The sequence below is a fragment of the Balaenoptera acutorostrata genome, chromosome 6 (assembly GCF_949987535.1).
Source record: "Balaenoptera acutorostrata chromosome 6, mBalAcu1.1, whole genome shotgun sequence".
NCBI lineage: Eukaryota > Metazoa > Chordata > Mammalia > Artiodactyla > Balaenopteridae > Balaenoptera > Balaenoptera acutorostrata.
Window position 1 is genome coordinate 61,932,960 of NC_080069.1, and position 26,994 is coordinate 61,959,953.

General features: G+C 35.2%; 1 protein-coding gene across 13 annotated transcripts in view; it reads left to right on the top strand.

Moving 5' to 3' along the window:
- Positions 1-26,994, top strand: part of MPDZ (multiple PDZ domain crumbs cell polarity complex component) — a 173,196-nt gene that overhangs the window by 38,206 nt on the left and 107,996 nt on the right. For all 13 annotated transcript variants that reach the window (XR_009008557.1, XM_057547814.1, XM_057547822.1 and 10 more), the window contains exons 4-8: positions 19,077-19,286; positions 19,760-19,899; positions 21,017-21,230; positions 24,217-24,345; positions 25,949-26,158. Coding sequence is in view for 12 of the 13 variants with exons in the window: in XM_057547814.1 (XP_057403797.1) it covers positions 19,077-19,286; positions 19,760-19,899; positions 21,017-21,230; positions 24,217-24,345; positions 25,949-26,158 (903 nt within the window). In the remaining variant the exon portion in view is untranslated. The remainder of the gene's footprint in view (positions 1-19,076; positions 19,287-19,759; positions 19,900-21,016; positions 21,231-24,216; positions 24,346-25,948; positions 26,159-26,994) is intronic.

Consider the following 26,994-nt stretch of genomic DNA (forward strand, 5'->3'; position numbering starts at 1 on the left):
TTTCTAAATGGAAGTAGAATATGGGCTCTAAAACTGTTTGGGTCCCACGTGATTCAGCTGAAATTTCTTTGGAAATTATTGAGCATGATATTATTGAGCCTCATAGTCTAGGACTATGGACAGTGTCATCTCATTGTATTAAATGTTAGAAGCTAGTACACAGTTGACCCTTGAACACCATGGGTTAGAACTGCACATAGATGTACTTTCTCTTCCTTATGACGGTTCTTAATAGCATTTTCTTTTCTCTAGTTTACTTTATTGTAAGAATACAGTATATAATACCTAGAACATACAAAATCTGTGTTAAGTGACTGTTTATGTTATGGGTAAGACTTCCAGTTAACAGTATGCTCCTAGTAGTTAAGTTTTGGGGGATTCAGAGTTATACGTGGATTTTCGACTGTGTGTGGGGTGGTGTCGTGCCCCTACCCTCTGTGTTGTTCAAGGGTCAACTGTATTTCAAGGCCACGTAAGCTGTGATGTTTGTGAATTCTGTAGGCGTGTCTTACATGACTTTGGACTTTTTGGCTCATTGGTCACCCCTTCAAATACTGAAAGGGACCAAGGAAACCATCTGTTCTTCCCCCTGCTTATTACAGCAGAGTGGTTTAGAAGAGTAGAGCCAGAGCTACAACTCACGCTCCTTGGCTGCCAAGGCACAGCCCTTTCCCTTATTTGACCCTGCAGCTTATCTCACATCTCCCCCTGCCCCCAAGGGTAAAAATGCCCTAGATGCCATGACTTTATGTCGGTTGAAACTATTAATAATTTCCCACATTTTTTGTGACTCTTCACTTTACTCTCCGTTCTTTACCAATTCAGTTTCATTTGTTAACGTAACCAATTTTTTTCCTTGCGTGACTAGAGAAAATTTTCAAAAACTTAAAATAATATTTTCTGTTTTAAAGTTTAAACATTAAATATTCTAGACGTTATCATGTTAGATTTAAATTTTCTATATAGTTTACCAACTGCTAATTTATTGATATTTATAATTTAATATTTAAGTAATGCATCTAAGGAGTGACATTCGTTTTGTGTTTTTAATCCAGTAGCTACACAAATCTGATGCATGTCTAGCTTTTATTTATTATCTTATACCTAAATTATGTTTTCAAATGTATAATTTTATATGCACAGTAGGAGCAAGTTACTGTTTCCATCTTTTTTTTTTATTATTACTGGAAGTGCTGACCCCTTTGATTTTCCTCTGCCATCATTCTGTCTTTTAAAAAGCAAGGGGAGGGAATAATTGGAAAGCCCAAGGTATATGCACCGTATTGGGAACATGATCATATTGTTGCATTAATGACAGATGCCGACGTGCCATGTTGAATTAAGCCTGCGATTTTTTTCCCTTCAGATCCTTCCCATTACTTCCATTCAGTAATGTTTAATTTTTCCAATTTGCTTCTTCCGTATTAAGACTGCCCTTAGAGATCGAACGGTTTCCCTTTGGCAAATTCAACACTTGACAGGTGTGTAACTGAGAGGGCAGAAAAGCCATGCCCTGAAGGGATGTGCTATTTAACTATTGTCAAAAATATTAACAGGTCTGAGAGTATAATTGATGCCTCTGTTTAACTCTGCCACACTGTGTATTGTTCTAACGCCAGCTAAAAGGATGTGTGCTATTAAACCTGAATAGTCTCTAATAGCTCCAGTTCATTTCCTATTGCATGATTCCTGTTTAAGTGAAGAGGGAAAAAAAAAAAAAATAGGGAACTGTGACTTTGTGTCAATGATCTGTCAAATGCAAATTCTCAAGTAGTGTCCTCACTGTCACCTAGTCATCAGGGCTAATAACTGCAGGGCTTAATGCATATTCATGACAAAAATCCAGCTGTTGTGGAGGAAATAAACACGTTAGCAGTTTAATAATAGAAACTTGTCAGCCACGAGGATATTGGATTGGAATATTTATTCCGTGACGTTTCTCTATTCCAATATAGGTGGATGCTGCTTTCCTGATTAATTAATTGCCTTGCTTCCTGAATTAACTATGGGCACTAAGTTAAATGTCTTTTTACCCTGTGTTTTTTGTAGGAGAACTATGAATTAAAATGATTAATTTCATTAGAAAGTTAGGACTAATATTTAAAAATTGTCATTGCTAAGATTTTAAAAACAAATTGTGGCTACAGAGACCAAGTCCAACATTGAAGAAATGATGTGGATATGCAGGCTACAAAAGCTGCTGATATGGAAGACTAGCCTTGGGGCACAGAATATTCTGGAGGTTTCTCCTTGTCAGTGATTTCCAGCCTTTTTGGAGTATGACACTTGTTATTTTTTTGTTGTTCTTGTTTGATATTTCCAGGTTCCTGGTTCATTAACCTTTCTCCCAGGAAAGTGTTGGCTTACATATATATCATCTAGATGCATAACGTATTTACACACAAAATTAAACCAGGTTTTTCCAAGTTTTTCTTTGGAAATTTTATGACATCTCTTGAAATAATTGGAGAGATGCTGACTTAACATAGAATCAGTGTTGGAAATTACTGTTCAGTGTAGATCAGAGCAATTCAGTCCATCTTTTTCATTTTTATTCTTGGAAGATACGTTCTTCATGGTATAAAATTGTGGTTTTATATTTCTGTGTTCCTAAGTTTTATCTGTTCACATTCCAAAAAGAATTTGGAGCAACTCCTGAAGGCAAAGCATCCTGACTAATAGATGATTCAAAGGTAAATCTAAATAAAGATCAAATAAAAATATTAGAGAACTAGATATACCAAGAATCTTGGGTTGCTAAAATTTAGTATAGAATTTAATTCCCATTTCCCAGGACAAAGGCAAAAAAGAACCAGATAATTATGTATTGCTCAACGTGAGTCATCATTCTATGAAGCAGATTTCCCCTCGGCAATGGGAACATTATGGGAGCTCATGGTTATTTTATAGAAAGCTCATAATCATTTATTAATAAACCTTGTTGAACACCTAAAATAATCAAAAACACAATGAATAAGTAAGGTGGAGGTTCTCACCATCTAGATGGAAAGGTAGAACATGTATAGTCTTATGTAATTAAATAGAAAAACAAGAATGTGAGTGGTATAAGAGGAAGAAAGAGGAAGAAATTACTAACTTTGATTAGAGGAAAACTTCACACTGGAAGTAACATGTAAAATAGGTCTTGAAAAATGAGTAGCAGTTTTCTGCAGAGACGGAGGAAGTTATTTCAGGTAGTGGGAACAGTGTTTACAAGAGTATAGAGCAGTTCTCAAATGGGGGGGATTTTACATTCTCCCTCTCCAGGGGACATTGGACAATATCTGGAGACACTTTTGATTGTCGCACCATGTGGGTTGTGGGGGCCATTGCTACTGGCATGTAATGATGGGTAGAGTCCAGGGATGCTGCTAAACATCCCCAGTGTAAAGGATACAGCCCCTCAAAACAAAGAAGTGTGGGGTGTAGGGTGTGTTCAGTGCTGAGGTCGAGAAACCCTGGTACAGAGTCACATACATACCTGTATTATCAGAGCAGTAGAATACGTGAGGCTGTTGGCAAGAGAGGAAACTTTGGAGCCAGATTATAAAGGATTTATTAAGGTAAGATTTTTTTTTGTTGTTTTTTGAGGTTTTTTTTGTTTGTTTGTTTGGTTTTTATCATCATTGCTCTTTTGCATTCAACTTTCTATATCAAGTTTTATTGTGTCAAGTTGAAGTTGTATCAACTTTATCTGTTAACCACACTATTAAATACAGTCTTTTAACAATCATTTTATTTATGTATTTTTATTTCTCCACATTTTAAAGGTTGTAGTAAAAACACACAACATAAAACAAAGGTAAAGGTTTTAATGACATTTTTGATGGATAAGACCCTCAATTATAATTGTAAAATACATGACTTGTACTTCAAAGGACTATTTCATCTTGCTAAGAATGAAATACACTAAGAATACACACTAATTTAGCGACAGCTTTTCTGCACAAGAGTACATGAAGTAATGTACCCCATGTATTTTTTTTTCTCATGCTGTCTTAAAACAGGAGCGCACTTTACAGAACCTAAAGAAACAGGTTGTCAGTGTGTACTTCCGAGGGTTACTTTCAAATATCTGATGTAAGCAGAGGGTATTGGATGCAACACCACCATTCTGAGGCCTGCCCAGAGAGCCACTCTTCTGTATTTGTAGGACTGATAAATCAAGTTCACGGCCAAAGTGTTGAGGTATGCTGCTTTTAAGCAGTAACATCCGCACCTCTGACACTTTCTTACATTTATGGTTTTTAGATTGTTGGAAAGTTGAGAATTTTGATAACAGTATTGGTTGCTCTGTTTTGACTTTGGTTATCAGAAAGATGCTGTTTTGTGTAATTCATGTCTCAAAGAGCAGAGATGCCTGTATTTCCTCAGCTTCATTTTATTACTTAACGTAAAAGATGAAAACATAACCCTTCTGTCGATGGTTTCTAATTTGAGACTGAAATGAAGATAATTCACCTGTAGGCTTGCTGTCAGGAAAGGGGAAATGGCTACTCTCTCCCAAGAATGCCTGGGTTAAATTATGACTGGGTATGGGGGAAGAGGAACGGAGAGAAAGAAGATACGCCTCAACCCCATTAACAGGAAGTTTCGAGAAATCGATTGGAATTCTTCCCAGTTGATGTTGCCTGTGAAAGTGAAAAAACTATTTTTCTTACCCCTGAAATGGTTTTGCTTTTATGAGAGAGCATTGCAGCCGCCTAACAGGAAAGTGTCTGTTTCTTGAGACTTCAATGTACGTTATCTAGGAGAAGTTACGAGAGGAGGAGTTGAGTCTCATGTTTTTACATTTACCATAAAGTTTATTTACTGTAGGAATTTCAAATACTTTATTTTTGGTACAATAACAGCTTTTAAATGTTTGTTCCTTTAACTAAAAGTTTGTAAATATAGAGTCTTTGAAGGGACTAAAATTCTTGTTTTATCCTGGGCAAGAAGGCAGTGTTCAAGCTTTTTATACAGTGCTGGATTAAAATGCAACACCATCTTGCTATTGGGCATGCATGTGTGTCTAAAACAGCAAATGGTGCTAATTGTATGGTGTTTTTGTGACAAAGTTAAATGGTCTTTGGAGAAGAGGGAAAAAATGTGAAATTTACTGGGTATAATGTAAATCAGCTTTACAACCCAAGAATTTAGAACAATAGAGGTTGATTTGCATTTGAAATATAGCAACAGCAACAACAAGAACAATTACTTCTAGGAAGCCATTGTGTGCTATGGACTTTGTCTCGTTTAACCAGTCCATTAGCTTTTTGAGATGGGTTTTATCCCCATTTTGTCCAGTGAGGAAATTGGGGTTTAGAGAGGTTATATAACTTAATCTGGACCACACAGTTATTCATTGGTAGATTTAGGGGAAGAATCCAGGTCTGTCTGACCCTGAAGCCAATGCTTTTTTTTAACTTCTAATTTACACTGTTTCTGAATCCTTAGTTCTGTAATTTAAAGGAGCAAATAAGTTGAAAAAACAGTTAATAGCATTTCTAAAGAGAAATAAATTTAAACTAAATCTTTTGTAAATTCAAATTCATGAAGATTTGCCATTTCCCTTAAATTCTCCCCCCAGATTTTAATCAGAGGGCCTTTTTAATATAAATCACAAGTTTCATTCTGCTTTTGTTTATAATTATGCTAGGTTTTAAAGTAAATGAACTGGGTAAAGGTAATAGTGGAATGGAGAGACAGCATGGCAAAGTAACATCAGTCTTCATATGCCCATTTCCATATATTTATACTTGTCTAGAAGGTTTTATTTTTATTTTTCTCTAAGCAGACTGTGAACAGTGAATCAGTTTTATCTTCTGGAAATGTGGGACATAGAAAAAACACTGCAAACATTCTAACATGTCATTTATCTAGATTTTCAATTTCTAAAATTTGTGGTGGCATTTGAAAAGGATAAAGTTACTTAATTTTGATACCTTTACCCCTTTGATGTAGAAAATTTCAGCGTACTTTGATAAGAATATTATTTTGGTCAAGTTACATTCTGTAAATTTTTTTCCCTTGGAAATTTTGTTAAGAAAGCACAGAAGTGTTGAGATTTAAATAAAGGAAAGACATTCTGCAAATACACATCAACACACATGCCTAGACTAGTGGTGTATATGCTGTGCGCCACTCGCCATTTGTTCTTAACAAGCGTAAACAGGAGTTGTAGAATTCATTTGTTTGGAGGTTTGTTTGGAGTCCGTTTACTACTGTTGGGATAAAATCCATGCCATGTTCATCTTTGAATACCTTGTGCCTAACACGACACTTTGCTCAAACTCAATAAATGATTGCTTAATTAATGAGTATGTGAATGTTGTTGAATATTTAGAACTTTTGTGCATCAATAACTTAACTTTCCTTGCTAGAGAACAAGTTTTTAACATAAATAAACTAGCCAAATAACTGAAGTTACTTTGAAGACACCTCATTTTTCTCGTAGGAACCATATTGAAAAAGATGTGTCACTCATCATTCATCATCATCATAGCAGTTAACATGTATGGAATTCCTGCTGTGTGCCAGGAGCTATTCCACGTAGAGTTACCTGTTTCATCATTATAACAATACTGTGAAGCACAGGATAGTATTTTCCTCATATTGCAGCTGGGGAAACGGAGGCACAGAGAGGTTAAGTGGGGGAGTTAGTATTTGAATGCAGGCAGGCTGACTCCAGAGCCCAGGTCTTAATCATAGAGCTCTGTTGTCTTTTGTTTCACTGTCCTAAATAGTATAATGAACATAATTTAAGGATTTCCTGGTGATCTAGAGGCCTTCGTTTTGATTATCTGATCTCAGGTGCTGGCAGTATTGTAGTGTTGTTTTGTTTGGAGACAGGCACAGTCCAGATTTGTATTCTGGCGCTGATGTTTATAAGTAAATGATCTTAAGCCAGAGTTGATTTCTTAAAACGAAAAAATATATATTTATCTTGACTGAGCCCCTTTTTTTTTCCTCCTTTAGTTGTAAAATGGGAACTAAATAACATGGATTTTAAAACCCTAAGGCGTAAGCCCAGTGCTTACCAAGCACTCAATAAATAGCAGTTCTCTGCTTATTGCTTCCTCCTCCTATTGAGATTTTATGTTCTAAGGCAGCAACTCTCAGTTTGGCCTCATGACCCCATTACATTCTTAAAAATTACTAAGCACCTCAAAGAGCTTTTGTTTTTGTGGTTTTCTCCACCAGTATTTATCAGGTTAGAAATTAAAATTGAGAACTATTGTAAATATTTACTTATTACATTAAAAACAGTAATAAACTGATTACCTTTAAAAATTAGTGAGAAGAGTGGCATTGTTTCATATTTTTGCACATCTGTTTAACGTGGCTCAGGAGAAGACAGTAGATTCTCATGTCTGCTTCTGCCTTTGATCTGTTTGAATTTGTTGTTTTAGTTGAAGTATATGAGAAAATCTGGCCTCGTGCAAGTATCAGTACGTAGCTGGAAAAGGGGAGGGGTATATGTAGGCTTTTCAGATGGTTGTGGATATCCTCGTTCCATAGGACACCAAAACTCTTGGTAGTTTCTTAAAGGTTAGTTACAACGTGGAATCTGAAACCAAAACGGTGAACATTTTGTACTCTATTACAGTAAAATCTGTCTTGTGCTTTGAATTTTTACTTTTATTATCCATGCATAATTTTATGTTGGTCATCTGGAAAATTTGAAAAATAGAAAAATTACATTTCGCATTTCACTATATAGTATCAGAAAGTGACACTTGCTAATATTGATTCTGATCTTATCAATGGAGTCTTTAAATTATGGAAAAGTGTCAAGCTCAGGATGGCAGATGCAAATTTTTCAAAATTCTCATTTTTACTTGAAAGCTCAAATTTTACTACTGGCAACAATTACTGTCAGTTGTTTTCCTTGAAGTGACAGGCATACTTTGTTTATTTTTGAGAAATTGTCTGCCATATACCCAAGTCTGTATAATCATTTTTGGTTTTAAGTCATTTTTTTCAAGTAATATGGTGCCCATGAAAAAAATAGCATAGTTGAGTTTGCAACTCAAACAATAGTGCTTCTCTTCTGACAATTGTATTTTTTTGTATAGCAGAAGTACTTTATACTTACTTACCATTTTTAACAGAGTATTAAAAGGATGTGCATGCAAGAGTCAATATCGAATAAAATTAATAATTTTTACTACTTCATCAAGAACGTTTTTATTTGATTCAAAGGTGGGGAAATAGACTTGTTCTTGCTGAGAGGAGCTGAAAATAATTTGTTACCTTTTTTTCACAGTCTACCACAGACACCTCTTTAATTACCATCCCATCACCTAGAGCCCAATGTCTGGGACATTTCAGGTGCTGAATAAGTATTTGAATGAACTAAAGATAGGTCGCATAGAAAATGTAAAATTATGCTTGTTTCATCTGAACCCCCCACCCCGCCCTTATAACTTGCTGTTGCATTTTGTATCTTGTTTAGCTCAGGAACTGTGAGCTACTTTATGTCCAAAATAGTCTGGTCACATTAAGCTAATATGCTTTGAACATGCAACTCAATTTCTTTAATTAGCTTTAAAAATGAGGATCATTAAATCAGAGTGCCACCATCAATTACTGCGCAAGGGGGTTTGCCTGTTCAATAATGCATCGGAGTTGTGCTCTACTCAGTATTTCACTGAATGATTTATGGAAAAAGAGGCATCTCTTGGTTCCAAACTTGAAATGGAGCTCTATTATGTATAAGATTTTTTTTCCTGTTATTGCTACCATTTTAGGTGCTGTATTTCATTGAATACTCTCAGCATCCTGTCCCTCTTTGCATTTCATATTTGGGATCAGTTCCAGAGAGTGTTTTACAGCATTTTTGTAAATTCACAAGAAAATAAGCACTTTTCTTGCTGTACAAGAAGAAAAGACAAGGTGCAGATTAAAAAACAAAAAAAACAGTCTGCATTTCTATGAGGTGCACCTGTTATGGCAGATTCCCCAGAGAGTGCCTTGCTTCTTATTTTTCATTATGTTGAGGGAGTAACAAACAAACAAAAAGTTGGGAAAGTGAACTAGCAATATATGTTTATAAATTTGTTTAAAATCTACCAAAACTAGGGTTGCAAAAGCAGTGGTCATTTTTCTTGCTTAATTCAAGATAATACATATTTTAGCTTTTAAGTGATAGAAATATAGTATTCATCAAATGTACATAAGCATTTGGGTTGTTTTATTCTCATTGCTGTACTCTGAATTCAGAATAAGGCAAAATAACAGGGCCACAAATTAGGTTTGGATAATCTATACAGAAATGCTTTGGGAAATTCAGTTTGATCCTAAGCAGTCATTTTTGTAGACAATAATACAAGTACTTCTGGAAAGAGTGATGTTAGCCATGAAAATAGGGCTAATAATGTTAACTTCCTTTTCAGTTAACAACACAGAAGGGATAGATAAAACCTAAGAAGTTAATATTTCAGTATTTTGTAGCAATTTTTGTTAAGTGAATCTACGTATTTGAAAAGTTTTCTATTGGATTAAGCTTAAGTGCATAAACCACATGTATACGATCAAAATATTAAGATGTTGATCTTGTTGAGTATGTTTGGCATTACATTAATTTTAAAGAATAGGTAAAGAATAGGTATCTTTTTAAAGAATAGGTATCTTTTTTCTTTTGAAAAAAGATGAAAAACAATTTATAATTTAAAAAATCTTACAATTATATCAGCCTTGTACCAGGGTGGGTCAAACTACTTTAGTGTAAAAGTATAAGACAGCATAATGATTAATTTTTTCTTCTAATTTGGTGTGCAATTAAATGATACAAGTTTTAAAAATTTATAATCTTTAAGGAAGAAAGATCTAGATGCGCTACAGAGGTCAAAACACATTTGCTGAGGATTAATCTTGACTTGAGCACTTGTTAAAAGATTTATTCTGGCAATGGGAATTAGCCAGTTGAATCCATATCAAGCCTGTGGAGGGTAATCTATCACAGTAATAGACTAAGCTTCATCTTCAGACATCCATTTCTATATTTTCCTTCACTTAAGGTGAATGCTTGGTAATTGAACTTTAAATTCAGTTTCTGTCAGAGAAGATATAGCTTGATACATAGATAGAGACTATTCCTACTACCGCTTTCTTTAAGAGAAGTGTATGTTTATATCATTCATTGGAGTACCCCAGGTTCTCTGCTCTGATTGTATCACTTACTTTGTAAACTTTAAAAAATATTGGGAAAAAACATACAATCAAGGGAAGATTATATGGCTCAAGGATTTTTTACAAATTGAATGTACACATAACCTTCCCCATAAATCAAGGTATAGAAAGTTACCAGCACTCCATCATAATCTCTGTGTCCCCTCAGTCAGTCCTAAATACCCCAAAGGAATCACTATTTTTTCCAGCCTATTTGAGTTATAGTTGACATATAATATTGTGTAAGTTTAAGATGTACAACGTGATATTTGAAATATTTGCTACCCGTATTTACCACAGTAAGGCTAGTTAATACATCTGTCCCCTCACGTAATTAACCCTTTATGTGTGTGTTAGGTGAAGACTTTTTAAAATCTATTCTCTTAGCAGCTTTCAAGTATATAATACAATATTGTTAACTATCGTCACCATGCTGTACGTTAGATACCTGGAATTTTTTCATGTTATAACTGGAAGTTTGTATCCTTTAACCAGCATCTCCCCATTTCTCCCAACCCCTGGCAACCACCAATCTACTCTTTGTTTCTATGAGTTTGGCTTTTTTAGATGCCACATATAAGTCAGATCATACACTATTTTGACTTTCATCCCATAGACAAGTATTTGAATTTTATATAATGCAATCTGAGTATATATGCTTTTGTACCTGGCTTCTTTGTCTTCGCTTTGTGTCTGTGAGATTCTTTTTTGTTGTTGTATGTAGCTGTTGTTCTTTTCATTTTTCGTTGCATGAATGTACTAGAATATATTTTCCTTTCTTTTGTTGACTATAGTTTTGTGGTTTTTCCCCAGTTTTTGGCTGTATTATAAATAAAATTTCCATGAATGTTCTAACGTGTCTTTTGATGTTCACAAGTGTGCATTTCTCTTGGATATTTACTTACGAGTGAGATTTCTGGGTCTTAAGGTATATATTCAGCATTTGTAGATTCTGCCCAACTGTTTCCCAAAGCAGTTGTAGGTCTGTGCTCTCACTATAATGTATGAAAATTCTCGTTGTCCATATCATTGCTTATACTTGGTACCACTAACTTTAATTTTCTTTCCCCCTCCCCCCCCCCCCAATTTTAGCCACTCTAGCGGTACTTGTAGTATCACATTATTGTTTTAATTTGCATTTTCCTGACGACTGATGATGTTGAGTATCTTCTCATATGCTTGTTGGTTATTTGAATATCCTCCTTTGTGGAGTTTCTGTTTAAGTTTTTTGCCCACTTTTCTATTGTTTTGTCAGTCCTTTTCTCATTGACTGACAAGGGTTTTTTTATATATTCTGAATACAGTGTTTTTGTTGGACATATGTATTACAGCTGTCTTTTTCTGCTTTGTGTTTTGCTTTTTGACTCCCATAATTGTATCTTTTGATGACCAGAAAATTTTAAAAATTTATAATAAAGTCCAATTTCTGAAACATTCCTGGCAGTTTATCTATTTTGTTAATCCTTTTTCTTCTAAAAGTCCAACTTTTGGCTTTCTTGAATTTCTTTATTGTATTTTTAAAAAATTTTCCTGAATTCTGGTCTAACCTATGTTATTTTCTTCCTTTTTTCGGATTTGGTATACTGTTTTATTTTAGCTTTTTGATACAGATGCTCAGCTCATTGATTTTTAATCTTTCATCTTTTTCTAATATATCCATTTAAGTCTATGAATTTCTTTCTAAGCATGGCTTTCGCTGCATCCCACAATTTTGGTATGTTGTATCTTCATCATCATTTAATTCAAAATGTTTAATTTTTAATATAATTGCTTTGACCCATGCTTTATTTGGAAATGTATCGCTTAATTGACTAACATTTTAGCTTTCTTGTTACCTTTCTGTTACTGATTTCGAGCTTAATTTACTGTAATCAGAGGTCATCTATTCTTTGGGTTTTGTTGACACTGGCTTTTTGAACTACCTATAGTCTATTTAGATAAATATTTCCTTTGTATTTGGAAAGAATTCAGCATTCAGCAGTTGTTGAGTGCAATGTTCTATATTTGTCAATTAGGTCAACTTTATTTAGAATGTTGTTCAGATCTTCTGTATCCTTATTGATTTTTTTTCATTCTGTCAAGTTACTGAGAGAGATTTGTTATAAACTCTGATTATGATTGTGGATTTGCCTATTTCTTATTTGGATTCTGAGTCCTTTTGCCCTACCTGGTTTTTTTTTTTTCTTTTTTTAAAGATTTATTATTTATTTATTTATTTGTTTGGCTGCATTGGGTCTTAGTTGCGGCACACGGGCTCTTCGTTGTGGTGTGCGGGCCTCCCTCTAGTTGTGTTGCACAGGCTTCTGTCTAGCTGTGGCGTGTGGGTTTTTCTCTTCTCTAGTTGTGGCGTGCAGGCTTAGTTGCCCCGCATCATGTGGGATCTTAGTTCCCTGAGCAGGTATCAAACCCACGTCCCCTGCATTGTCAGGTGCATTCTTTACCCCTGGACCACCAGGGAAGTGCCTGCCCTACCTGTTTAGAGATTATCTTTTTAGATTACTAAGATTGTTTTTCTTTCTGTTGAATTGATCCTTTATCTCTATGAATTGTCCCTTTTTATCTCCAGAGATGCTTCTTAAAATCTACTTGTCTGATATAAGTTTAGCTGTATTAGGCTTCTTTTGGTTAATGTAAGTGTTGTGTATCTTTTTTCCATCTTTCTACTTTCATCTTTTCTGTATCTCTTTTTTTATTATTAATCTATGTCTGTGGTTAACAGTATACATTTGGATTTTACTGTGTTTTCCAATCTGACAATTTTAGTCTTTTACTTTGAGTATTTAACCCCTTCATATTTAATGTAATTATTGATAAATTTAAATTTGACATTTTAATTTTCTTATTTATTCATTTTTGCCTTTTTTGTATTAGTTAACTTGTTAATATTATCTTCTTCTTCTATTAGCATGTTATTTATACTTCATTTTATTATTCTTTTATTGGTCACCCTAAAGATTATAGTCAGTATTCTTAACCTATTTGAATTAACTTAAAAAATTATTTTGAATTAAGTATAGATTCACAGGAAGTTTTCAATATAGTATATGTATAGTCCCATGTATACTTCACCAAATTTCCTCCAATGGTTACATCTTAATTCCAGTAAAATATCATACCACAAAACTGATACTGGTACAGTGTGTGTTAATTTTTTCAATTTGTGTCATTTTTTCCCACTTGTATAGATTTGTATAACTACCACCACCATCTAAATACTGATCTATTCACCACCACAAAGACCTCCCTTCTGCTACCCCTTTATATTCATATCCAGCACCGTACTCCACACCATCCCTAACCCTGGCACCCTTTTCCATCTCTATAATTTAATCAATTCAAGACTCTTATAAAAATATAATCATAATGTATGTGACTGCTTAAAATTGTTTTTTTTCACTCAGCATAATCCCTCCAAGTTTCTGTGTATCTTAATATTTTGCTCCTTCTCATTGTTGAGTATTACTCTGGGTATGGATGTACTTACTGGGGGACATTTTGTTTGTTTCCAGTTTTTTACTCTTATAGGTGAAGCTCCTATGAGCAATTATGTATATGTTTTTGTGTGGACATATGTTTTCATTTCTCTGTAATAAGTGCGCAGGAGTGCAATTGCTGGGTCATATGGCAAATATGCACTGAGGGTTTTTTTTTCAGAAACAGCCAAACTGTTTTCCGGAGGGGCTCTACTGTTCTACATTCCTACCAGCAGTGTATGAGCGTTTCGTTTTCTCCACATCCTCACCAGCATGTGCTGTTGTTTAGTTATTCTGTTAGGTATATAGTGATATCTTTCTGTGCTTCTAATTTGCATTTCTCTAATGGATAAGATGCTGAACACCTTTATGTTCTTATTTGCCATCCATGTATCCTCTTCGGTGAAATGTCTGTGTCTTTTGTTTGTTTTTAATTGGATTTTTTAAATTCCTGAGTTTTGAATTTTCATTATATATTCTAGGTATGAGTCCTTCGTCAGATATATATATATCCTTAACTTATATGATTCTACTTTAATTAGTACTTTCACTGCTTCATGGAAAATGCAAGGAACTTAATACCTTTCCACCCCATTTACCCTCCTCCTATATGTTGTGTAATTATTCATGTAGTTTAATTCGACATGAATTTAAAACTTCAGAAGTTTTAGATTATGTGTTGTAAACAATTTCTGTTGATTTACTCACATTTTTAAACCCTTTTTTGTGCTCTTCAGTTTTTTCTGCATTAGGGAAATTCCATCAGGGATCATTTTCTTTTTGCGTAAGAATTTATTTTGGTATTTCTTTTGTACAAAACTGAGACAATACTTTGTGTGTTGAGTATGTATGTGGGGGGCTGAAAATGTCAGGTTGTCAGTTTTTTTAATTTTTAAGTTCTCTTCTGTCTTTCAGTGATTCACTTGAGAAGTCAAATGTCAGCTTTATTCTTTGAATATAAGGTCCGTTTTTGCTCTGGTGGCTTTTAAGATCTTCCCTCTGTCTTGGCTTTCAGCTGCTTTACTGTGATGTGCTATCATAGACAGCCTGGAGGCTGGACACCAATAATCCCTACTTTCTGGTATTTGTGCTCCTGTGTGATACCTTCTTGAGTATGGGCTGGGATTACTGATTTAGTTCTAATGAATAGAATATGGCAGAAGTGATGGTTTCCTTTTGATCTTTTAAAGTTTTTTTTTAAACAGCTTTTTATGCAAATTTTCCAATGATCTCAGTGGAAGGGTTATTCTGATACAGTTATTTCCACAGGGTGAGCTTAATTGTACATAGAACTAAAGATAATTTTTGTTTTCTTGGGATGCTCTTATAGAAGAGGCAGCTCTCTTAGTACACGTCCAGATAAGTTGCTTGCTACATAAAAAGATGCTGTCCTTTTCTCCTGTAGTGCATATTGACTGATGCCTGGAGCACTAAACACTTGTTTACTCAGATATTTTCTTGTCTCTTTGCTTCTGTAAGTGTATATTTATTAAAAAGTCATTTTAGAGCTAGTTATGCCAGTCATAATATTTTTATATTTGTGTGGCTTTATTATGTAGTATAAAATTTATGACAAAAGATATTTTTCTGTGAAAACTTATTTAAATTCATTTGAAAGACTACATAGATGAATTGATAAAACAGTTGTTGGTGAGTTGGTTGTGTAGAGGAAACTGAAACATTGAAGAAAAATATCATAAAAATCTAGAAGGTTTCTATCCTGAAATTGTTTCTCAAGTGTCCAGATTCTTGCCTTCACCTTGTAAAGAGGCTAAATTTGAAAAAAAAGTCCATATTATATGAATGTGGTTTATATAAGAAAGAGGGTGGGAGCTCCCATATATCAAGATATTTGTGAATAACTGTACGTGTGTTTTAAGTTAAAATAATGTGCTTAAGTTGTATATTTGTCCTTTGTTATGATTTTTGCTTTATCTGACCTTTTAGAGTAAGTGAACCTTTTGCTGGTTCTGACTACATCTTTTAATAGAGCTCCTCCTGTCCTTCTAAATACTGAGATGGTGTTTCATATTATCCTTTCACAAAGAATTTGATAACTTTTTAATTGAATACCTTACATAGTTTTTATTTATGTTTTAGTGTTAGCACTAATTAGAATCCATAAATTAATGCATGTTTATTTACTAAGAACATAAAAGACCTTTTTAGACTGAAATAGCCAGAAGCAAAACAGAAAACAGAAAATTATTTGGTGACTCTTGCTCATTTACTAGCAACTTCCATAAATTATACAGATTGTTTACCTGTATATAAAAATCACCAGATAGTTGTGTTTTCTTCTGTTTATTTTATATTCTATAAGCCAAGATGGGAGTCAAGTTCTTTTTATTAAACATTTATACTATGTCTGTTATGAACAGACCTATCATGGCAAAGAAGATTCATTCTTGTTCTTCAAAGAGATTATAGTTCAGAAAGCCATTTTAATAAAGCTATGGCAGAATCACAAGGTGCCTTTGTGCTTTTTCCTATGGGTATAAATTTTCAAATTTAAAAACAAGCCTTTTGTATGATGGTATAATTAAATTTTAGTTTTTACATATGTGATCTCTTTGCTTTTACGTTTATGTAGACCTCAGTGGCTGGGAGGAGATAGGAGGAGTCATTGTCATTGGTTAACCTTTAACAGATTTGTAGAAGACAATTGATATTCAATATCATACAGATTTATATGCATATATAACTTTACTCTTGCAATGCCTTCACACCTTGTCTTGCATAGTGTCAGAGCTTCTGTTTCACCAGTTAACTTCACACAGACAGACTCTTTGTGCTTATAATGTGATTTGTTCATCCTGGCTCACTGTAGCAAAACTCCAAATATTTTTTCCCTGTGCAGACATACCATAGGCATTAGGTCCTGGTGTGTGGGATCCTCAGCCTGTCACAGATTTCATGATGCCATCTGCTTCAACCTGAACAGTGTATCTTCTGCTGGCAGATTTTATTGAAGTTGTCATGCTCAGGTTTAAAAAAAAATCAGGTTTGACATAAGAAGCTTACTTTTGAAAAAATAATAATTGATCATGCCTGCTGTAGATTTTAAAATAAGCATTTGAAAGGATTCCCAAAAGCCTCTTCCTCAAATACATTGATCTCTTTTACATCTGTGGTTGTAGATAGCCAATAAAATGGTGAATTATTGGTAACTTTGGTAAGTTACTGAGTTTCCTGTTTTATTTTTCAGGACAGGTGGCAAACTTAAGCATGGACTGGTGACATAAATTGTGAAATATTTTGATTGCTTCTGTCAATGGAAGACATTTACTAATGTCTCATTCCCAGAAATGATATCTAAATGATTGTTTGCTATGTGTATAATACGAAGATGACAGTAGCACCATGATGAAAAAATCTAGGTCATAATCTACTTACTAGGTGTGTGACTGTGTAATTTTGTCATCTGTAAAATGGTAATAGTGATTCTTGGAGGGTCATTGGGCAGATTAGATCAGAGTGGGTCCTTAAGAATGGATAAACATTTATTCTGCAGATGTATATTGAATGCCAACTCCGTGCAAGACACTCTCCTAGAGGATGAGGATATAATAGAGAATAAAATAGTCAGATTCCTCCACTGGAGAATTCTGCATTCTAGTCTGTCTCTGCAGATTGGGATGGGAGCTCCATGACAGCAGGGTGCCTGCCAGGCAATAATAAGCACCATGAAGAAAAACAGGGCAGGGTCAGCTCATGGAGCGTAATGGTGGGATGCAGTCTTAGGGTTGTCAGGGAGGCCTTCTCTGAGGTGATGTTGAGTGCACTTGGATGAACTAAAAATGTAAGCACGTAGATACTTGGGGGAGGACGTACTTGGCTGCTAGAGAGAGCAGCTTGGCAGTTGGAGGAACAGTAAAGTGGTTAGTATAGCTGGAGCTATGTGAGTGAAGGACAGAGTGCTGGGAGATGAGCTTAGAGAGTGATCCAAAAGTGTCATTGATATAACTTTTCTTACGATTAATTGTAAATTAAAAGTTACATTCCAGACACCCTATAGAAATACAAAATTAGGATTGACTCTTTGCACTGTTTTAATGATTGCTTAGCTTTAATGTAATATTTATTATTTACATTTATTATTATTTAATATTACTATATTAATGTCAATATGATTTTATATAAGATATTCTATAAATATATTAATATTTAATAAATATATTATTATTTATTATTATTAGATTATTTAGCTCTGTATAACAGGCACATACAAGTAATTATAGAATATTTTGTTGTTGTTTATTAATATCATTGTACCTGGAGTTAACCATACTGTGAGGTTTGAGGGCATAGTCCTCCAGACTGGCAGCTCTTCCCTAGACTTGTGACACCAACAGCAAGGAGTTAAGCTCCAAATACAAAGTTGGAAGGAAGAGTCCACACAATACCATCCTCACTTCTGATTCCAACTGCACATTCAGGAGGTTCCCCAAACCACCCTCAGGTTCAATAATTCATTAGAAGGACCTATAGAACCTACTGAAAGCTGTTAAGACTCATGGTTATGGTCTATTATAGGGAAAGGATACAGGTCGAAAGTTAACCTAAGAAAGAGACACATAGCACAGAGTCTGAGAGGATTCCAGATGTGAAGCTTCCATTTTCCTCAGGAAGTGTTCCCTTCCCAAACTCGATGTGTGACAGTATACATGGAGTATTGCCAACCCAGGAAGCTCACCTGAGCCTGGTGTTCAGAGTTTTTATTGGGACATCATTTCATAGGCATGATTGATTGCCCATGTGAGATGACTTAGTTTAAGAATTTGAGAGGATATCATGTGGCCTTGGGGCCCACCGTGAATAACAGAGACACTTCTATCATCTGGGAAATTCCAAGGGTTTAGAAGTTACTTCCTATGAGGTAAGGACAAAGCCCAGGCTTCTTTTTGGGAAAGACCAAATTCTTTACTGCAGAGGTTGTTATAAAAATTCAAGCAATATGGTAAGTTAATGGCCTTCTGGAATCCCATCTCTTTGGGACAACTAGTGTTCTGTTGGTGGTTTGGTATATATTCTTCCAGATGTTTAATACACATGTAAACATTTTTTGAGTGTACATTGAATTGTACTATACTTACTGTTATTGTTCAATAACTAGGCTTTTTCACTTAAAAACATATGTATGGATGTGTTTTTGTGTGTGTTTTAATGAGTACCTTGAAGTTGAACCTGATTCTTTTCACTTAATTAGTTTTGAAAACGTTTTCCACCTAAAAAATAGTGCTGTGTTGAACATCCTTGCATTTACATCTTTGTGTATTTTTCTAATTTTTCTCCTTGAAATAAATTTCTTGAAATAGAGTTGCAGAATAAAAGGGTATGGACATTTTGAAATTTCATAGGTACTTCATTATTACCTCTCTTGGGATGATTCCTATGAAATAGTTTATGGAATGACAAAGTTGTTAATAGTCTCCATATTACTCTTAGGTAAACATTGCAACTCCCACAATTTCAAATGTTGAATGTGCCCACATTCCACATCTCAGCCCAGCTGTAATTCCTACTCTGCAAAATGAATCATTTTTATTATCCCCAAATAATGGGAATCTGGAAGTTCTTACAGGATTGGGTACTGCACACATCAATGGGAAACCTGCTTGTGATGAATTTGATCAACTGATCAAAAATATGGCCCAGGTAAGAGCATTTCTTCCTGATAGTTAACGACAGAATGTATAATATCTTAAGAATGTAATCAGGTCCTGGATAATTTGAAGAATACTTATATATATTTACATTATGTTAGTTAAATATATACATTAAATATATATCAAGTATATTTTAAGTATATATTATGAAGACATTTATAATATCTGAAAAAATTGGAATGACAAAGATTAGAATTTATGTGGGTTTAGGTGGTTCTGAGATTTTTCTATTCCTTTTTTTAATTATCATATTTTAAACTGAGCATTATATGTTATGTTTCAGAAATATTCTTCAGGATAAATAAAATGTCTCATTGTAGGTGATAAGTGATAAAGTTTATCTTGGAAAAAAATATTTTTAATTTCTTTTTTTCTTAAAGAACAGATTAATGCCACTAATAAGATGATTGCAAGTGCAGTGATTTGCATTTAATTGTATTTCTTGCTTTTTTTCCTGAACAGGGTCGCCAAATAGAAGTTTTTGAGCTCCTCAAACCTCCATGTGGAGGCCTTGGGTTCAGTGTTGTGGGACTGAGGAGTGAAAACCGGGGAGAACTGGGGATATTTGTGCAGGAGATCCAGGAGGGCAGTGTGGCCCACAGGTGAGACTGTTACTGTGTCTTTTCTGGGTTTTTTTTTTTTTTAATTAATTAATTAATTAATTTATATTTGGCTGTGTTGGGTCTTCGTTTCTGTGCGAGAGCTTTCTCCAGTTGCGGTGAGCCGAGGCCACTCTTCATCGCGGTGCCCAGGCCTCTCACTGTCGCGGCCTCTCCCGTTGCGGAGCACAGGCTCCAGACGCGCAGGCTCAGTAGTTGTGGCGCACGGGCTTAGTTGTTCCGCGGCATGTGGGATCCTCCCAGACCAGGGCTCGAACCTGTGTCCCCTGCCTGGCAGGCAGATTCTTAACCACTGCGCCACCAGGGAAGCCCTCTTTTCTGTTTTTGATACCGCATTCAGAAGGTACTGCTCACCTTGGGAGAATTTCAAGGAACAAAAATGAACAAAAACAGACAAAAAACAATACAATCTGTTATTAGCTAGTTTTTAGAAATCATTAAATTCTTAACATTGCTATGATAAAAAGAAAGTCCTTTGAAAGGAGAGTTACTTTTAAATATAGTCGTAACTTAATCATTTTTTAGTAAGGAAAGAAAAATTTGACTAGGACAGTACTCTCATTGCTATTATAAATGGGCTCTTTTTGATTAGATTTTAAAATTACTTTGTAGAAAAGTATACAAATGGCCTATGATAATTTGAGCAATATTTTACTAATATACTCAAAGCAACAAGTAAATATATACATCTTTGCTTTCATTTGTAGAGGATAGGAACATCTAAAATACAATGTATAGGTTGAGTGGGTAGCTGAAAAGAAGGCGCTTTTAACTGGGAGGGGTTGATTAGGGGTAGGTCAACTGGAGCCAAAGCATATATATTTTCCCTTCCATTTTTATTTTGACATAATTGACATACAGCAGTATGTAAGTTTAAGGTGTACAGCATAATGATTGGGCACAATAGTAAACACCATCTCATATACATACTAAATTAAAGAAATAGAAAAAATATTTATAGAAGTGCAGCTGCAGGAAAAAGCTTTCATAGTGTGGACATGAGAAAATAGAATTAAAAATAACCTGAAAATGCATGCCAAAGAAGCTGTCATTTTTTTGAGAGCTGTTAGTTATCTTTTACCCCCTTTTTCATTCTTAGAGATGGAAGATTGAAGGAAACTGATCAGATCCTTGCTATTAACGGACAGGCACTTGATCAGACAATTACACATCAGCAGGCCATCAGCATCCTGCAGAAAGCCAAAGATACTGTCAAGCTGGTTATTGCCAGAGGCTCATTGCCTCAGCTCATCAGCCCCATAGTTTCCCGTTCTCCATCTGCGGCCAGCACAATTTCAGCTCACTCTAATCCGGTGAGTACATCAGATTTTCAAGAAGAACAGAACGTATTTTTCTAGTTCTTTAAGGTTTTGTATGGGTTCGCACTTCCTGTAGATTCTTTGTACTTCTTGGGTTTTTCCCTTTTTGTTGTATCTCTCTGTGGCCTGGAATATTTTTTATGTAATTATGATTAAGTTTATGGCTTCTAAAAAATTTTTTTAAAAAAATTTTATTATTTTTCTTTATACAGCAGGTTCTTATTAGTTATCTATTTTATACATATTAGTGTATACATGTCAATCCCAATCTCCCAGTTCATCCCACCACCACCCCCCCCCCCGCCACGCTTTCCCTGTTGGTGTCCATACATTTGTTCTCTACATCTGTGTCTCTATTTCTGCCTTGCAAACTGGTTCATCTGTACCATTTTTCTAGATTCCACATATATGCGTTAATATACGATATTTGTTCTTCTCTTTCTGACTTACTTCACTCTGTATGACAGTCCCTAGGTCCATCCTTGCCTCTACCAATGACCCAATTTCATTCCTTTTAATGGCTGAGTAATATTCCATTGTATGTACATACCACATCTTCTTTATCCATTCGTCGGTCGATGGGCATTTAGGTTGCTTCCATGTCCTGGCTATTGTAAATAGTGCTGCAGTGAACATTGAGGTGCATGTGTCTTTCTGAGTTATGGTTTCCTCTGGGTATATGCCCAGTAGTGGGATTGCTGGGTCATATGGTAATTCTATTTTTAGTTTTTTAAGGAACCTGCATACTGTTCTCCATAGTGGTTGTATCAATTTACATTCCCACCAACAGTGCAGGAGGGTTCCCTTTTCTCCACACCCTCTCCAGCATTTGTTGTTTGTACATTTTCTGATATGCCCATTCTGACCGGTGTGAGGTGATACCTCATTGTAGTTTTGATTTGCATTTCTCTAATAATTAGTGACATTGAGCAGCTTTTCATGTGCTTCTTGGCCATCTGTATGTCTTCTTTGGAGAAATGTCTATTTATGTCTTCTTCCCATTTTTGGATTGGGTTGTTTGTTGTTTTAATACTGAGCTGCATGAGCTGTTTATATGTTTTGGAGATCAATCCTTTGTCCGTTGATTCATTTGCAAATATTTTCTCCCATTCTGAGGGTTGTCTTTTCATCTTGTTTATAGTTTCCCTTGCTGTGCAAAAGCTTTTAAGTTTCATTCTGTTCCATTTGTTTATTTTGTTTTTATTTCCATTCCTCTAGGAGGTGGGTCAAAAAGGATCTTGCTGTGATTTATGTCAAAGAGTGTTCTTCCTGTGTTTTCCTCTAAGAGTTTTATAGTGTCCAGTCTTACATTTAGGTCTTTAATCCATTTTGAGTTTACTTTTGTGTATGGTGTTAGGGAGTGTTCTAATTTCATTCTTTTACATGTGGCTGTCCAGTTTTCCCAGCACCACTTACTGAAGAGACTGTCTTTTCTCCATTGTATATCCTTGCCTCCTTTGTCGTAGATTAGTTGACCATAGGTGCGTGGTTTATCTCTGGGCTTTCTATCCTGTTCCATTGATCTATATTTCTGTTTTTGTGCCAGTACCATATTGTCTTTTTTTTTTTTTTTAATTTTATTTATTTATTTATTTATTTATTTATTTATTTATGGCTGTGTTGGGTCTTCGTTTCTGTGTGAGGGCTTTCTCTAGTTGCGGCAAGTGGGGGCCACTCACTATTGCGGCCTCTCTTGTTGCGGAGCATAGGCTCCAGACACGCAGGCTCAGCAGTTGTGGCTCACGGGCCTAGTTGCTCCGCAGCATGTGGGATCTTCCCAGACCAGGGCTCGAACCCTTGTCCCCTGGATTGGCAGGCAGATTCTCAACCACTGCGCCATCAGGGAAGCCCCATGTTGTCTTGATTACTGTAGCTTTGTAGTATATTCTGAAGTCAGGGAGTCTGATTCCTCCAGCTCCATTTTTTTCCCTCAAGATTGCTTTGGCTGTTCGGGGTCTTTTGTGTCTACATACAAATTTTAAGAGTTTTTGTTCTAGTTCTGTAAAAGATGCCATTGGTAATTTGATAGGGATTGCATTGAATCTGTAGATTGCTTTGCGTAGTATAGTCATTTTCACAATATTGATTCTTCCAATCCAAGAACATGGTATATCTCTCCATCTGTTTGTGTCATCTTTGATTTCTTTCATCTGTGTCTTATAGTTTTCTGAGCACAGGTCTTTTACCTCCTTAGGTAGGTTTATTCCTAGGTATTTTATTCTTTTTGTTGCAATGGTGAATGGGATTGTTACCTTTCTTTATGTAGCCTTTTTACTTGACATCATTCCTTAAAAAAAAAAAAAAAAAAATTTAGTCCCTTAAAAAAGTTTACTCTAGGGACTTCCCTGGCGGTCCACTGGTTAAGACTTCGCACTTCCCCTGCCAAGGGCCCGGGTTCGATCCCTGGTCTGGGAAATAAAATCCCTCATGCCGTGCTGTGCAGCCAAAAAATAAATTAAAAAAAAAAACCAACCAATCTTATTGATCTTATCAGAGTACGAGCTCTTTAAAAAAAAGAAAAAAGGAAAAAAAAATTTGACTCTATTGGTAAGCAGATAAAATCTTGATTTTGCTTTGTAAAGTCACTGACAGGTGTCAGTGACTTTAAGAGGTCATTTCATTTGGAATCTTGTGCAATAGGGTTTATGCAGAAGTTCTTAATAGCTAACAGTTTTTCCTTGATCATCCCTTTTTTTTTTTAAGTTCCACAGAGGATCTTGCAAATCTCTCTTTACCTGGTTAAATGCAGTCACTATAATGATGTATTGATAATTTCAAGAATGGCTATGTTAGTAGCAGTAACAACATGTTGAAAGAGAAGTGTACTAAATAAAAGGGACCCTGTTAAAGCTCATTATTATGTCTGCACTTAGTTATTTAATACTAATCACAAAATAATATTCATAGAGATGTCAACTGTAATAAAAATCTTAGTTTTTCATAAAATGTTTACAAATTCATATGGGGGCTTTGTTTTCAGGTTCACTGGCAGCACGTGGAGACTATTGAATTGGTAAATGACGGCTCTGGTCTGGGATTTGGCATTGTAGGAGGAAAAGCAACTGGCGTGATCGTGAAAACCATCCTGCCTGGAGGAGTAGCTGATCAGGTAAGCCACTCCAGCAGATTTTTTATGTTTTATCAAAAATACACCTTCATCTTTTACATTTCTGTTAGAAAGAAGAGACTTTGGCTTTAGACAATGTCAGAATCTTCTATTTTGCTGAGCTTGTATGTAAAATGTTTTTCTTAGACCTGGGGAGAAATACATTTCAAGAGAGACCTTGATTTTCAGTTACAGTTACAGACAGTGATCTTAAGACTCTTTAGAATCACAGACTAAAGCCCAGGTTGTGGTTTTGATCATTGTAGAGGTATATATCCTTTATTTTATGATTGTAAATCACGTTTATAAGCCTACTCATCTGTTTTATAGCCACAAGGTATTATGGAAAAAAGAATACTTCATTACTGAGGGGAGAAAAACAAGATTCATCTTGTCCCTTCAGTGATGGGTCACTGGTGTCATCTTTGTATATGAAGTACAACCTGTTGTTATCTCTTAGAGTAGTTCATTAAAGCACTGCCATTTATGCTATGTAAAGTTGTTGGAGCGTATGTGAGAAAATTGTAAAGTTACTAATTATGATGTACGTTTTAATTTGACAAGTTCTAGTGTCTCTTTTGCCTTGGTTATAATGTTTTGTATATAAAGCTGTTTGCTTTTGCATGTGTATCTGAACTTAAGTCACATGCATCAAATATTTTTCATATTGGCAAATGAAAGGCAGATTTATGGGCAGCCTTATCAATAGAGGTAACCTTATCAATTATTGAGAGTAACTCAATCGTATGTGCGTTTTCTTCCTTTTAAACATTAGCCAGTATCATGCAGTATCCAGTGAAATTTCTCTTAATTGACAGGCTTGTGATAAATCAGCTTTACCTTGTGTATAGAGCTGCACTGTCTAATACTGTAGGTACTGGCCACATATCACTTTTTAAATTCAAATTTGAATTAATTAAAATTAAATAAAATTACCACCCCAGTTCCTCCATTAGACGAGCTATATTTCACGTGCTCTAGAGCAATATGTTGCTTGTAGCTTCCATATTGGACAATGCAGAACATTTCATCACTGCAGAAAGTTCTAGTGGACAGTGCCTGTATGGAGGCTTACCAGACTGCTGTTCACTTCCCGGGTTTATCTGAATTTAAGTCTCACAAAGATTTCATCTGCAAATGAGTTTTTTAGGGATGTTTATAATTGAAATGGCAAGGCAGAAAATTGTGGTATTAACTCAGTGCTTTTTTGTGGTTGGTACTGTATTTTGAGTTATATATATTTGTGAAGTGAGTTATACTTCATCTTTCCTTAGTGACATTTTCTCTTTATTGTATCCCTCAAAAAATTCACAGAAAGACTAGCGCTTTCTTGCATCGAGTGGGTAGACATCAAATTGAAAAGCTCATATCAACTATTGATTTAAAGAATATTTATGAATTTCATTTACTTATATCACATTTAATGAAGTTAGGATGCTTCAGAAGACAGTTAACATTACAACCACGTTTAATGTACCGTGATTGGTAATTCATGTAATAGCTCTTTTTTTGTTATTACTCCCGTTCCCTCTAAATGAGGGATTTCTCTGATGAAGTAAATAATAATAACAACAACAATCTGACTAATCAATCCCTTTTTACTCAGCATGGGCGATTATGCAGTGGAGACCACATTCTAAAGATTGGTGACACAGATCTAGCAGGAATGAGCAGTGAGCAAGTAGCCCAGGTCCTCAGACAGTGTGGAAATAGAGTCAAATTGATGATTGCAAGAGGTGCCATCGAAGAACCAACGGTGCCCACCTCTTTGGGCATCACGCTTTCCTCATCCCCATCTTCTACACCAGAGATGCGGGTAAGGAGATAAAAGCAGTTAATGGGAAAGTCATAGACTGTAGCACTTAGATGACAGTGGTGTTTATTTAGAAACTAGACTTATTATTATTATTTTTTAATTAATTAATTAATTTATTTTTGGCTGTGTTGGATCTTTGTTGCTGTGCGTGGGCTTTCTCCAGTTGCAGCGAGCTGGGCTACCCTTCGTTGCAGTGTCAGGCTTCTCTTTGTGGTGGCTTCTCTTGTTGCGGAGCACGGGCTCTAGGCACGTGGGCTTCAGTAGTTGTGGCGCACGGGCTTAGTTGCTCCGTGGCATGTGGGATCTTCCCAGACCAGGGCTTGAACCCGTGTCTCCTGCATTGGCAGGCGGATTCTTAACCACTGCACCACCAGGGAAGTCCGAAACTAGACTTATTAATATTAGTGTATTAGTGCTAAAGAATGAAACAAAATTCAAATGTAATGATGTTTCAGCACTAATAATAGTTTATTAAATAGGAATAATGTCTAACAGATGAAAGATAGATTGCTTAAAAATTCTAGATTACTGTTTTTGATTTTTCTCTAAGCACATTTATGAGGAAAATGTTTTGAAGTATGGATAAATTTTAAAGAATTATTTACTACTAATACCTAAAACATTTAATTCTATCTTTTTCTTATTTAGAAGTGTTTCTGTAAGGTGGGCTGTAAGTTCCAGTCATGCCCTTTCAACACCTTGCTTCTTAGTGTCTTTTTTTGTGGGCAAGGTGGATAAATAAAGCTTACTAAAACCTTTCATTGTTGTTTTCAGGTATGTCATATAATTGTTATCAGATTTGTAATAAGTCACTATTCTTGACCCAGTTATATAAT